General features: G+C 33.0%; 1 protein-coding gene across 1 annotated transcript; it reads right to left on the bottom strand.

Annotated features, from left to right (window-relative positions):
- Positions 1-8,878: 8,878 nt before the first annotated feature.
- On the bottom strand, positions 8,879-9,977 carry LOC120429178 (trypsin-1-like). The gene is made up of 3 exons (XM_039594391.2): positions 9,831-9,977; positions 9,316-9,773; positions 8,879-9,260 (listed from the first exon to the last, which is right to left on the bottom strand). Exons 1-3 carry the CDS (start codon positions 9,895-9,897, stop codon positions 8,973-8,975), a joined length of 813 nt encoding a protein of 270 aa, XP_039450325.1. The 5' UTR covers positions 9,898-9,977; the 3' UTR covers positions 8,879-8,972.
- Positions 9,978-15,730: the final 5,753 nt, after the last annotated feature.

Genomic DNA, 15,730 nt, shown 5'->3' with positions numbered 1-15,730 from the left:
AAATTTTGCAAATTTTACAAATTTTGCAAATTTTACAAATTTTGCAAATTTTACAAATTTTGCAAATTTTACAAATTTTGCAAATTTTACAAATTTTGCAAATTTTACAAATTTTACAAATTTTACAAATTTTACAAATTTTACAAATTTTACAAATTTTACAAATTTTACAAATTTTACAAATTTTACAAATTTTACAAATTTTACAAATTTTACAAATTTTACAAATTTTACAAATTTTACAAATTTTACAAATTTTACAAATTTTACAAATTTTAAAAATTTTACAAATTTTACAAATTTTACAAATTTTACAAATTTTACAAATTTTACAAATTTTACAAATTTTACAAATTTTACAAATTTTACAAATTTTACAAATTTTACAAATTTTACAAATTTTACAAATTTTACAAATTTTGCAAATTTTACAAATTTTACAAATTTTACAAATTTTACAAATTTTACAAATTTTACAAATTTTACAAATTTTACAAATTTTACAAATTTTACAAATTTTACAAATTTTACAAATTTTACAAATTTTACAAATTTTACAAATTTTACAAATTTTACAAATTTTACAAATTTTACAAATTTTACAAATTTTACAAATTTTACAAATTTTACAAATTTTACAAATTTTACAAATTTTACAAATTTTACAAATTTTACAAATTTTACAAATTTTACAAATTTTACAAATTTTACAAATTTTACAAATTTTACAAATTTTACAAATTTTACAAATTTTACAAATTTTACAAATTTTACAAATTTTACAAATTTTACAAATTTTACAAATTTTACAAATTTTACAAATTTTACAAATTTTACAAATTTTACAAATTTTACAAATTTTACAAATTTTACAAATTTTACAAATTTTACAAATTTTACAAATTTTACAAATTTTACAAATTTTACAAATTTTACAAATTTTACAAATTTTACAAATTTTACAAATTTTACAAATTTTACAAATTTTACAAATTTTACAAATTTTACAAATTTTACAAATTTTACAAATTTTACAAATTTAACAAATTTAACAAATTTTACAAATTTTACAAATTTTACAAATTTTACAAATTTTACAAATTTTACAAATTTTACAAATTTTACAAATTTTACAAATTTTACAAATTTTACAAATTTTACAAATTTTACAAATTTTACAAATTTTACAAATTTTACAAATTTTACAAATTTTACAAATTTTACAAATTTTACAAATTTTACAAATTTTACAAATTTTACAAATTTTACAAATTTTACAAATTTTACAAATTTTACAAATTTTACAAATTTTACAAATTTTACAAATTTTACAAATTTTACAAATTTTACAAATTTTACAAATTTTACAAATTTTACAAATTTTACAAATTTTACAAATTTTACAAATTTTACAAATTTTACAAATTTTACAAATTTTACAAATTTTACAAATTTTACAAATTTTACAAATTTTACAAATTTTACAAATTTTACAAATTTTACAAATTTTACAAATTTTACAAATTTTACAAATTTTACAAATTTTACAAATTTTACAAATTTTACAAATTTTACAAATTTTACAAATTTTACAAATTTTACAAATTTTACAAATTTTACAAATTTTACAAATTTTACAAATTTTACAAATTTTACAAATTTTACAAATTTTACAAATTTTACAAATTTTACAAATTTTACAAATTTTACAAATTTTACAAATTTTACAAATTTTACAAATTTTACAAATTTTACAAATTTTACAAATTTTACAAATTTTACAAATTTTACAAATTTTACAAATTTTACAAATTTTACAAATTTTACAAATTTTACAAATTTTACAAATTTTACAAATTTTACAAATTTTACAAATTTTACAAATTTTACAAATTTTACAAATTTTACAAATTTTACAAATTTTACAAATTTTACAAATTTTACAAATTTTACAAATTTTACAAATTTTACAAATTTTACAAATTTTACAAATTTTACAAATTTTACAAATTTTAGCAAATTTCAGCAAATTTTAGCAAATTTTAGCAAATTTTAGCAAATTTTAGCAAATTTTAGCAAATTTTAGCAAATTTTAACAAATTTTAACAAATTTTAGCAAATTTTAGTAAATTTTAGCAAATTTTAGCAAATTTTAGCAAATTTTAGCAAATTTTAGCAAATTTTAGCAAATTTTAGCAAATTTTAGCAAATTTTAGCAAATTTTAGCAAATTTTAGCAAATTTTAGCAAATTTTAGCAAATTTTAGCAAATTTTAGCAAATTTTAGCAAATTTTAGCAAATTTTACAAATTTTTTACAAATTTTACGTTTAGGGATAGCACAAATTTTACAAATTTTAGCAACTTTAACATATTTTAGCAAATTTAAAGAAAATTATCTTATTTAACAAATTTTAGCTAATTTAGAAAAATTGACAAATTTTAGTTAATTTAACAAATTCTAGTAAATTTTACAAATTTTATCAAATTTAACAAATTTTAGCAAATTTAACAAATTTTAGCAAATTTAACAAATTTTAGCAAATTTAGCAAATTTTAGCAACTTTAACAAATTCTTAGAAAATTTAAAAGAGTTAAGCAAATTTAATAAATTTAAGGAAATTTTATAAATTTTAGCTTATTTAACAAATTTCAGCTAACTAACAAATATCGGCAAATTTAACAAACTTCAGCAAATTTAACAAATTTTAGCAAATTAACAAATTTTTAGCAAATTTAACACAGTTAAGCAAATTCAACAAATTTTAGGAAATTTAATAAATTTTAGTAAATTTAACAAATTTTAGCTTATTGAACAAATTTTAGCAAATTTAACAAATTTAAGCAAATTTAACAAATTTCTGCAAATTTAACAAACTTCAGCAAATTTAACAAATTTTAGCAAGTTTAACAGAGTTTAGCAAATTAAAGGAGTTTTGGATAAATTAACAAATTTCAGTAAATTTACCAAATTTTAGCTAGTTAAACAAGTTTAAGCAAAAGGAACAAATTTTAACAAATTTAACAAATTTTAGCAAATTTTAAGCAAATTTAACAAAGTTTAGCAAATTTAAATTTTTTTAGCAAATTTAACAAATTTTAGGTAATTTTACAAATTTTAGCTAATTTTAGCTAATTTAACAAATTTTAGCAAATTAAAACACATTTTAGCGAATTTAAAGAAATTTTAGCAAATTTAACTAATTTTATCAAATGTAACAAATTTAGGAAAATTGAAATTATTTGCAAATTCAACAAATTTTAGCAAATTTAGGAAAATTGACAAAATTTTCAATTGTTGTGCTTTCTGCCCCTGTTTTATATCTCTTACTTATTACAACAATAGTTTATTTTTCGGGAATTCAAAAAGCAGGAACATTTTTTTTTGTATTAATATTTGTCGAATCCAGTGCCAACTGCATTTTCCACCAATCTGTGCTTTCCATTCCGCGGAAAACTATCCGAATGACTCCTAAAAACGCGCGCAAACTGCTGCAGCAAGAATAATCCAAATCAGGCCAATAAATTGCGAAATAATTTATATAGGTGGGAAGGGGAGGGACTCACCCCAGAAGGGAAAGAGCGTTTCGGTGTCCTTCGCCGGGCCAAGCAAAACTAGGTGAAAGTGAAGCGCGCGTTCTACAGGTCAGAAAACTGCAAAAGCTCACGATGACAATGACTGGGGGGAAGGGTGGCGTGTTTTCCCTTTTTTTTAATTTTCATAACTTCCAACAAAACGATAAAACTGCGCGGAATGCTTCGTTCAAAGTTTTTGTGCTCGCGCCCTGAACACTGTGCCAAGAAAAGCACGGAGGAAGCTCAAGGTTGAGAATTGGCTTTGTCATTTGAGATCGGTATCCAACTTTTTACGAGTTGAGTTTTTTTGGGAAACTCATAATTTAGAATTCAAGGAAAATCTGTATATTTCCCTTTAAATTGATCGTTCAAAAATGACGTAATGTTCTTCTTCAATTTTTGAAATTCTACAACCATAAGAAATAAATACCTTTTTTTATGGACGGCCCCCTTTTCCTATTTGGCGCTCGGGGAAAAATTGGCCAGGCCATAGCCCTTCGGGCCAAAGTTCGTTTATTTTTCGGCTTTCGGGTGAGGAATTATGCCACGCTTATCAAATTTTCGGGGCCTAGCGTGACTTGCCCAATAAACGGAACCTCTTTGATTGGCAACGCAACAGACAACGGGATGTAGAATGCGCCGCGATTCGGAAAATGTTTGCTCGGGGGTGTTATTTGCGATTTGTTAGCGTTCGGGGTTGAAAGGTTTTGCAACATTATGCTTTCATTCAAAGCATAACAATGTTCTAAGCGATTTTTTTTGAACTTGTGAAGAATTCTAAAATCGAACTAAACATTATTTTGATAAAGTTTTTATTTAAGTACAATGTAAACGTCTATAATAATTGTTTTGAATTATTCTATTGAAAAAAAAAAAATAAATAAATCAAAAAAACTGTTCCACGCTGTTGTGCTACTTTGTCATACGTCGCTTTTTGACGTTCCGAGAAAAACGCGTTTTAATGTTTGACCTTTAATAAACAATAAATAGAGCACGCAATGTAAACAATAACAAAAATGTTTTGTTTGGTTGACCAGTCTGTGCATTGTCCCGAAGTTTGGTTGAATTTGGTTGCCGGAGTCGCGAGTTATAATCAAAAATGTTTATGGTAGTGGGGCATGTACGTGTTGTGGAGATGTCGGTGAGCATCTCTAAGACTTCTTGATATTTGGATTACCCTATCTGAGAATTATCATGTAACACCGATCCGTGTTACCTGGGATTGAACGATCTGGAGGAAGAGTGACAGATTAGGACAAGTGAGCAGAGAGTGTACACGTTTACGGAACGAGCGGAGCGGATCTCTACAGGTCCGAACGGGACATCAGGAACCGGACCGTGGTCAGAGGGCGGTCGGGAGGTAGGCTACTGCAGCCATCGTGCTGCGTCCGGAACCTGCGTCCCTACATCTGGCGACGAGGAGTAAGTGGTAAGAAAAGTGAAAGTGTGTAAGTTTTTTTTTTTTGCTGTGCGGGGCGTAGCGCTGAGCCGCACTGAGCTTTGGCGGATGATTGAAATTTGGCAGGTTGGAGGGATTTTCCTTTCAGTAGTTTCAGGCCTACTCAGTTTGTTTTGTTTTGGTTTCGTGGAGGCATAATAAACTCATTCGGAAGGAGTGGCCGAACGTTTTAAGGTTCTATAGAGTGTTGCCGGACATTTGTCTGTATTGGATTGTTACAGATTTCTGTCAAAACTACTCAATTTTGGGTAAAGATATTTTAGCGTTGTTTGAGATGTGTTCGTGAACTCATGAATCACAATAATTTCATAAATGGGAAATTCTCCTATTTTGATAGTTAAGGAAGCGGTCCAAATTCAATTCAATTCACCTAATACGACTATTTAAACAACTTATTTTGCAACATTTGAGGTAAATTTGTTTGCTCATTATATAATTTCAGATTTACAGCAGCAGTAATTTTATGTTAAATTTCTAATATGCCAACATTAGGTGCCCGGTGGAATCACATGCTGTTTCTTCTAGTGGACAATTTACAACTTCGAGGAGTTGAGGAAAATGTCTGAGGAATTTGGCAAGTTCAAGACTCTGAGGAGTAGATGAGTATTCTAAGTATTTTTCCATATTCAAAACTCTGAGGAGTTGATGCATTTTCTGAGGAATTTGGCAAGTTCAAGACTCTGAGGAGTTGATGCATTTTCTGAGGAATTTGGCAAGTTCAATACTCTGAGGAGTTGATGTGTATTCTAAATAGTTTCCCAAGTTCTAGTCTCTGAGGAGATGATACATTTTCTGAGGAAGTATAAGACTCTGAGGAGTTGATGAGTATTCTAAGAAAATTTCGAGTTCTTAACTCTGAGGAGTTGATGCATTTTCTGAGGATTTTGGCAAGTTCAATACTCTGAGGAGTTGATGTGTATTCTAAAAAGTTTCCCAAGTTCTAGTCTCTGAGGAGATGATACATTTTCTGAAGAAGTATAAGACTCTGAGGACTTGATGAGTATTCTAAGAAAATTTCGAGTTCAAAACTCTGAGGAGTTGATGAATATTCTAAGTAATTTTCCAAGTTCAAGACTCTGAGGAGTTGATGCATTTTCTAAATAAATTTTCCAAGTTCAAGTCTCTGAGGAGTTGATGAATTTTCTGATGATTTTTGCAAGCACAAGACTCTGAGGAGTTGATGATTTTTTGAGTAATTCTCCAAGTTCAAGACAGGTAGGAGTTGGTGAATATTGTAAGCAGTTTTCCAAGTTCTAGTCTCTGATGAGATGATACATTTTTTGAATAAATATTTCAAGTTCAAGACTTTGAGGAGTAATGCATTTTCTAAGTAATTTTACAAGTTCAAGACTCTGAGTCAAGCTCTGAGTAGTTGTACTGATGAACTCTGAGGAGTTGTATTGGAGATTTCTGAGGAGTTGTCGGAGAAGTTCTGAGGAGTTGTACTAAGAATATAAGTTTTGCGGAAGAACTCTGTTAAAAAAAAAAATAATTAAATTTTATTATATCATAGAATAACCTTTCTGATTAAATCTGAAACTAATGTTATAAATTATAGTTCTGAGGAGTTTACTAAGTATTGATTTTTAAAGTCTTTAGGAGTGGGTGTTCTTTTGATGAAATAGAATTTGATTTGGTAGAAGATCTCTGAGGAGTTAATTGATCAAACTTTCTAAGAAATGGACTTTGGTGCTGCTCTGAGGAGTTAATGACAATAACAGTACAAGCTCTGAGGAGTGAATCATGATTAGAATAGATAGAGCTGAATTGCCAATGTATTTAGCTAACAAGAGGTGTGTTGAGCATGAATTCTGAGGAACCGATCACTGTAGAATTACCCAAAGCTTACGGGATATCAATTACGTGTATGTTCGCTTTTTCGTTTTAAAAAAGTTGATTGAATGTTATGAAAAAAAAAAACAGTTGAAGCATAGTACGGTTAATTCGAAGTAGTTAAATACATAATTTTCAGTTGTGCTAGAGCGGTATACGCACTTGGTAAGCAACCAGTCAAGGAAAATTTCAAATGGACAGCAGCGAAAACAAGCCAGAGAGGGCGAAGAAAATCCCAAAAAAAAAAAAAATCGTTCCTTTTCCTTTTTTTCTACTGTTTGTAAAGCCATTTCTTGGCCCTAAGCTGTGAGTTATACAAAAAAAAAGAAGGGGTGAGATTCGAGATTACCTACAGTTACTATAAATTATCATTACAAATGAAACTACATTGACATGAATTATAATCAAAAGTAGGCATATTACAACCTGGGTGCAGAATAGTTGTCCGCAAAGCGGCCTCAATTTAGAACTGTCAAAGCGGAACCAATTTACTGTTCGCATAATTATACCAAGAAGTGGCAAGTATTGTGATCGATCTAAAATTTATTTAGTCAGGAATAAAAAAAAATCGATGGCTATTGAGGTATTCGAAGTCAAAACATCTTAATAAGAGGGTTGAAATCGAGATTGGCATAATTCGTCGCTAAAATTTTATAATCGCTATGTCTCACGCAAAACCTATGTTTATGACGCTTTTTTTAATGTTAGCGACGAATTATCAATAACTATGAATAGTACTTTCCACATAATATTGGATAATCTTACTCCGATATTATCACTACACATCAAAGATACATAATCTCGGAACTTCCATTCGGTAGCTCTTCTGATTCACGAAATTCCACCCACTTTTGACACAATTTTTCATCTCGTGGAAAACAAAAAAGGCCTCTTTTGGCCGCCCATCGTTTAGTCTTCAAAGAAAAAAGTGCGAAGCACCTTATTTTTCATCGAAAACATCAACATCAACAGATCCAAAATGTTTCATAATAATTCACTTCAGCAGCAAAAAAATATGTCACGCTTGAGCTTGAACATAGCCTTCTACTTTGTTTATGTTTATAGCTGTAGTGCAGTTGTATTAGTGGGGAGCAGTGGGGAGCTTTCGAAAATCACGTTACGCATTCTGTCTTTTCAGCACCCAGATTACAACTATGTACAATGTACATTTCTGTACATAAAAAAAACGTTATTTACAATTCTGGTCTGTGAAACTTTAGGGGGGATGTGGAGATGTCGGTGAGCATCTCTAAGACTTCTTGATATTTGGATTACCCTATCTGAGAATTATCATGTAACACCGATCCGTGTTACCTGGGATTGAACGATCTGGAGGAAGAGTGACAGATTAGGACAAGTGAGCAGAGAGTGTACACGTTTACGGAACGAGCGGAGCGGATCTCTACAGGTCCGAACGGGACATCAGGAACCGGACCGTGGTCAGAGGGCGGTCGGGAGGTAGGCTACTGCAGCCATCGTGCTGCGTCCGGAACCTGCGTCCCTACACGCGTTCTGAACTGACCCCTTTTGTCGGTTGTCGCACTTACTTAAATTTCCAACGTGTGTCAAGATAACACAATAAGACTGAAACTTCTTTCATATGAAGAGTAACAACAATGCACGGAGATTTTTTGGTTTTTTTGAATACCTCAGGATTGAAAATGAATTTAGGGGATCTGAGGCAATATGAGCAACTCGATTTGGCTCAAATTGCACGTTTTTGATTCTTGCACTAGCATGAGCATGAGCATGAGAGACCACCCATGGTTGTCCTTCTCCGTTGCTGAACAGGACCGTAATATCCTATCAATACAACCGACCATACGCTCAAACGATCAAATGATGTTTCCCTTATCAACAGCATGCATGAATGCGCTGAAAAGATAAAACAAAGACGGAAACGGCAACGAAAATCCTGCGTGATGACCGCGACGCGCACCGTTCAAATTCTCCAACGCAACTCTTGCACGTTTTAGATTCTTGCACGAAGAGAATAACAAAATTATAAATTTAGCTCATTGCTGCAGCGCAGACTGTAAAATTTTCTTTTATTTCGTTGTAAAAACCCGTATTTTCCTTAAAAAGAAGCCATTCCTTTTCCACATCTCACGCATCCTGGCGCAGCTGCTCCTCGATCCAGTCGACAAAGTACGCCACTCCGGTGAACACCGTCGGCCTGTTGGGCTGCCCACACGGGAGCGAACCCCAGGACACGACTCCGACCTGGACGGCGGCATCGTCCAGCTGCTTGACCAGCGGACCACCGGAATCTCCGGAGCAAGCCGACCGGGATCCGTCCGTGGGACCGGCACAGACGTTGCTCTCCTCCAGCGCGGTCGTAAAGTCCCACAGCTGGTGGCAGGTGTTGAAGTCTACCAACGGGAGGACCACTTTCTGAAAAGATAATCAAAATTGATATTTGTTGGAATGTCAACGAACGACCACCCACCCTCAGCTTGTCGGGATATTCCGGGTACAAGGAGGTCGACATGGATCCCCACCCGGTCAGCGTAACGTCTCCCTGGAACTGCACCAGCTGCTTCGGCAGCTGAACCGGCTGCACCACCTCGTTCAGCTCAAACGGCCGCTCCACGCGGATCACGCCGATATCGTTCGGACCGACCCCACCCCCGTACCCGGGATGAACCACGAACGCGGCCACCCGGCGTCTCTGCTCCGGACCTTCCTGGGCTTCCACGTTGTGTTCGGCGGCAACCAGTTCGGGGAATCCTTCTACCGAGTACTCCACATCACAGTGGCCAGCAGTCAGCGCGTAGTCCGCCGTCAGCAGGGAAGCGCCACAAAAGTGCACGCAAACTGTGTCCGGGTGGTCAAAGTTCCACTGGAGGGACAGCTGGTACGGGAACTCGTGCGGGGCGGCCTCGTCTCCTCCGATGATTCGCGGAGCTGTGGGACGACGGGTTGAGGTTAGGTCCGGCACGTGGTGCGCTTACACGTACTTACCGGATCGGGAAGAAGCGAGTGCCAGGAATGCCACTACGAGGAACGCTACCGCTAGTTTCGATGCCATGTTGCTCTATTGATCGATGTGGGTTTGAAGAGGAGGGGTAATGCTTTTATAGTAGAGTTCGACACTCATTGTTATCTTTCCGTAAGACAACTCACGCGTCAAGCATTTGAAGATTTAGAGAAACACTTTTAGTTTCTAAAGTTGGGAAGACCACTTAAAATCTGATACTTCAACTAAGTAATAGCCATTGAGATGGGTGAGATCACAGAATAGATCCATTATCTGGCTGGCAAAAAAGCCGATAGTAAAATCGCATGCACATCACGTTTGTGAGAAAAGTTACTTAAAATTACAAACTGCATGTCCAGTTTTTCTAAACCAAAATAAAAAAGAAGTTGCAACCGATAGGATTCAAACCCAGCTTTTACAGAGAGGAGTGACGCCTTAGCCCGCTCGGCTATCGGATTGATGTGGAACGGTAAGGATAAAAATCTGTATCAGTTTGAGATTTCGACCCCATACTACCTTTTTTCATAAATTCGTTCCACTCAGTTCCAAAATGTCGAATGGACGAATGGTAGAATGGAAAAAAGGACGAAAGTGGACAAAAGGTCGAATGGACAGAAGGTCGAATTAAAAGTAAAAAAATAAAAAAAAAACAAAACTTGATGTGATCCTAAACACACAAATATTGAAAAGCAGCTATGGAAAGGTGATTTGAACGTTTTACTTTCATTTCACTTCTATATTCTTAAAAGTTTAGAGGTCTAAATAAAAACTTTCCCGCGGATTTTTGGAGACTTTTTGAAAGGGAGAGGGGAGGGAATTAGAGGGGGCATATCTTTAAAAATATAAATAAATACGGTCGAATGCAGCTATATTTTTGAAGTCAGATTTTTCATAGGATCTATTGTGACGATAAAGTTAGATTGAAAAAGGAAAGAACACTTGCAACAATAATTAAGCAGCAGGAATTTTTCATTTTTCGAAACTATATGAATTTGAAAGAATGTAAAAGTCTCTGAAATATTCCAAAGATTTTTTTAAAATAAAATAAAAACTTTTAAATATTTTAGAAGTAGTATTTTTTAAAAGAGCCGCTAATATTTGAAAGAATTGAAAAATTCACAAAATCATTAGGACAATTAAGAATAGGTTTTTAAAAATAAAATAAAAACGTAAAAATTATTTAAGAAGTCGATAACTCAAAAACATCGCAAGTAGTTAAAAAATCATTTTTATCATAAGCTTAACCCTCTACTGCTCATTTTTTTCCCGTTTTCAAGAAGTCATTTTGAGCATTTTTGGCTGTATGAAAAACTTAATTTCTCTTGTTTCATGTTTTCTTGTTTCATTTTAAGTATTTTAATTTGCATTTATCTTGTTTAGCATATGTTTGTTTTTGGTAGTATTTGGCATACTCTACCATCATTACATTTTGCCTATCTATTTTTTCATGTTTCTATGGTAACTTTTTCAAATGTGTGCTTGTTTTTCACATTTTCTGCTTTAAAACGGGACCATTATCATTAAAGTTAAAAAAAAAATGCATAAAGGCATAGTCTGGGACACTAAAAAAAATTACTAAATACTTCTTTTTACTTATATAGGAAATGTTAGTAAAATACATAGACAAAATTGACCCCTAAAAATGACATACTTTAAATTACTTTAAATTTTGAAATAATCTCGAAGAACTGTTATAGGAGCAATTCTCTACCAAAACCGGAAATGGATTTTATTTGTATTTTTTGATTTGGCTCAAACTTTGTGGATGCCTTCCCTATGACCAAATATGCTATTTTGTGTCATTGGTTCACCCAAACAAGTCTCCATACAATTTTGGCAGCTGTCCATACAAAAATGGTATGTAAATATTCAAACAGCTGTAACTTTTGAGTGAATTTTCGGATCAATTTGGTGTCTTCGGCAAAGTTGTAGGTATTGTTGAGGACTTTTGAGAAAAAAATAGGTACACGGAAAAAAAATTTGGAGATTTTTTATCAACTTTTTTTTCACTAAAACTCAATTTCCCAAAATACGTATTTTTTGATTTTCGAGATTTTTTGATATGTTTTTGGAGACAAAAATCCGCAACTTTTGAGCCATAGAGAAACATGGTCAAAAAATCTGCCGCCGAGTTATGAATCATTGAAAAAATAGTGATTTTTGGAAGAAATCGAAGTTTTATGCAAAAACATGTTTGACATTACTTTTTAATGCAAAATACAGCGGCTTAAAGAAAAAGAAACACGAAAATTGAAGTTTTCTATGTCTCACCCAATCAACCCACCATTTTCTAATGACGTTATCTCAGCAATTAATGGTCCGATTTCCAAAAGTTGGGTTGTTTTGGTGAGATTTAGAAAACTTCAATTTTCGTGTTTCTTTTTCTTAAAGCGGCTCTATCTCAGCAACCCGAGGTCCAATCTTCAATGTCTCTTAGACAATTTTATAGCAAATTTTCTGAACTTTTCAAAAAAAAATATTTTTAGAAATGGTCACTCATGGTCACTATTTTTAAAAATTGAAAAACTGCAAATATTTCGCTAAATTCAAACTTTCGGTGGCTATATCTTGAAAACGGAGCCCTTTATCAAAAAATCTGTAAAGTACTTTTCGATTGCAAATTCAATTTTGCATTAAAAAGTAATGTCAAACTTGTTTTTGCATAAAACTTCGATTTTTTCCAAAAATCACTATTTTTTCAAAAATTCATAACTCGGCGGCAGATTTTTTGACCATGTTTCTCTATGGCTCAAAAGTTGCGGATTTTTGTCCCCTAAAACATATCAAAAAATCTCGAAAATCAAAAAATACGTATTTTGGGAAATTGAGTTTTAGTGAAAAAAAAGTTGATAAAAAAATCTCCAAATTTTTTTTCCGTGTACCTATTTTTTTTCTCAAAAGTCCTCAACAATACCTACAACTTTGCCGAAGACACCAAATTGATCAGAAAATTCACTCAAAAGTTACAGCTGTTTGAATATTTACATACCATTTTTGTATGGACAGCTGCCAAAATTGTATGAAGACTTGTATGGGTGAACCAATGACGCAAAATAGCTTATTTGGTCATAGGGAAGGCCCCCACAAAGTTTGAGTCAAATAAAAAAATACAAAAAATAAAAATGGTCGAAATCGGCCGATTTCGTAGAGAGTTGCTCATAGGGGAAATAAACCTTTTCTAATCAAATCTTCGCCATATGGTGTGTTTGATGCTCGATTAAAGCTCCAAAAATACTATTTAGGCCATAAACTTACCAGAAACAGCACCGCCTCGAAGCATACAAATTCATGCCATTTACTGGCATTCAAATTTATGCAACTTACTGGATCTTTATATCAAATTCAACGCACTTTTGATCATAATTTCTATTTTGCGAGACCATTTCTCATCATTTTGTTTGCACACACATTCACACGCAAGATGAGAGCTTAACTGCTTTACGAATATCACCATCAATATCTTTTCACTTGCGCCAACGTTTTCAAAGCGCTTAAGATATGAAATTACTTCCAACTACCGGCAAGATGTTCTTTTGAACATTCGTTAGTTACTCACTTGAAAAATAATCGTCAAACATGTAACTAATTTGCAAGCGCTGTATAAAAAAACAAACGCGCCACTTGACGTTTATACCTATTCAAATCGAAGGCTGAAGAAAACCGAGCGAGAGGCGAAGGCAAATAAAGAACAAAGGGTGGTCACCACCACCACCAGCAGCGCAGCCAGTGAAGCCAAGAAACTTTCTCTATAAATGCTACGTCTTGTGAGTGTTCGCTTAACATTTCGGCACAAATGGCCGCACTGGGCAGATACAAAAGACCTATGTCGACACAGAAATACACATTAAAATTCAATAACCAAATTATTTTTCCTAATTTCCCTAAAAACACAACCAAGCTTTCGTTGTCAACTGCTATCCCCGGAAAGTTCATGGAAAGCAACCTCTCATACCAAAATACACCGTCAGCAAGCGGAAAAATAATGCCTCACCAGATATAAATAAAAATGAAAACAATAATAAACAAGCCAATTTCGTCACCGTGGTTTGGGCTAAGCTGAAGGTTAGACGATTTCACCGTGCTCCGCACCACCAAAAAAGCCGGCTTTCCGTCAAAGCTTCAAAGAAGCTTAGGGTGAATGATTAGAGCTTTTTTTCGAGTCCTTGCGTCGTTCCGAAATCAACAAATCGTAAAACAAAGAATTATGCTAGGTTAGGTTTCGCGTTAGGGGTTAGGCACAATCCTAGGGGTTTTGGGCAGAAATGCGTGAAATGACAAGTTTAATCACGATAGAGGAAAGTTGTAGCGAAGGGAAATGGATGATGACAAAGTTAAGTTTTGTTAGACTGGTTCAAATTTGATCAGGCTTTGTTTTTCTGATTCAGAATTGTTTTGAAACTGGACTTGTCTATCAAATATGATGTAGGGAAATTTAGCAGTTTGTTCGCATGTTTATGTCATTCCAATGAGGTCATACCGAAGTGACATCTGGATTAGTTGGTATGGATGTTCAGATGGTTCGTTAGTCAAACTTCATGTTAATTGGTAAGTTACATGCCAATTTCATCGATTGACGATTCGTTCTTGTTATTCTTTTTAATTGCAGATAAATTTAGTTATTATGATTGTTTAGCTTGCCCTTGACTTGCTCCAAATTTTGCTTCACTAAATTGTAGGAAAATTATTTAATTTATTTTTCAAATAATTAGCAAAATACAAATTTCCAAAATGTTATTTTTTACTATCATTCAGATGATGTTGTTTCGCAGAACGCAGCAGGTCCAGATCAAGCCCGGTCAGCCAGTCAGCTCCCCGGACCCAACCCACGGGACGGAGAAAAAACCAAATCAATAATGCCGTCTGGTCGTTGTCCTTTTGGGGCGTTTCGTCTGACGTGTCCATTTGTTGTCTTCGGTGGCAAACTTTGTTTGGGTGGATTATTTTTTGGAGAATTTGTTGGAATTATAAAATGCATGTCATATTTTTGTTTTAAAAACCGAGATTCAAAACAAACAAATTTATCAATTTAAAATAATGTATAAAAAATTAAACATCAGAGAAGTATTAAGTAAGTATTAATGTAATAAATTTATTTAAAATTTTCGAAAAAATATAATCAGAGTAGGGAAACAGTATCTAATTCCAGCAGGGCTGCGGAGTCGGGTCATATTTCAAGCGACTCCGACTCCGACCCCGACTCCGGCTTTCTGAGATTAGCCGACTCCGACTCCGACTCCGGCTCCGTATTTCAGCTCCAACCGACTCCACCTACCAACTCTAGCCGACTCCGACTCCGAATCCGACTCTAGCTTTCAAAAAAATTGTTGGCTCTGACTCCGACTCCGACTCCAACTCCACATATTCTTTTATGTTTCAAAAGTAAGTAAATTAGGGGAATACCCATTTTTATCACACTAAGCCGTTCGACAAATTTTCATCACTTTTGCCGTTTTCCGCTATTAAATTAACATTTTCAAATGTATCAACAATGATGAGTTGCTCACTGTTATTTGAACTATTTATTACTTTGGAACTGTTAAAAACATTTTATTTAAGCAGTTTATTAAAAGTTCTGATATTAAATTGTTATTTTTTGAATGATCATTAAAAGGAAGCTGGCCTTTATGATCGATTTATCATATAAATTTGATTTGCTCACTTTTAGGCTGACATTTATAAGAAGCACAGTGACTATCAAAGTCACCTTATTTTGATTTTATAAATAACAATTTTAAACGAAACTATTTTGCAAATTTCCATTGATTTTGTTTAACAAAAATGGGCGCCCCCATCAAAATATATTAAAAACCAATTAAAAACTTTAAATTGGATAAAAAACAAAAATCTACACAGAAAAAAATCAATTCGTAATCGTGAATTAAGT

The sequence above is a fragment of the Culex pipiens genome, chromosome 1, assembly GCF_016801865.2.
Source record: "Culex pipiens pallens isolate TS chromosome 1, TS_CPP_V2, whole genome shotgun sequence".
NCBI classification, from domain to species: Eukaryota; Metazoa; Arthropoda; class Insecta; order Diptera; family Culicidae; genus Culex; species Culex pipiens.
This window is presented reverse-complemented; position numbering and strand designations above follow the sequence as displayed.

Bases quoted from the DNA above. Each gene is read 5' to 3' on its own strand.
- LOC120429178 (XM_039594391.2), bottom strand. From the start codon at position 9,897: ATGGCATCGAAACTAGCGGTAGCGTTCCTCGTAGTGGCATTCCTGGCA. The intron at 9,774-9,830 runs GTAAGTACGTGT...GTCGTCCCACAG, and splicing joins ACTCGCTTCTTCCCGATCCG to CTCCGCGAATCATCGGAGGA. The intron at 9,261-9,315 runs GTGGGTGGTCGT...TTATCTTTTCAG, and splicing joins AATATCCCGACAAGCTGAGG to AAAGTGGTCCTCCCGTTGGT.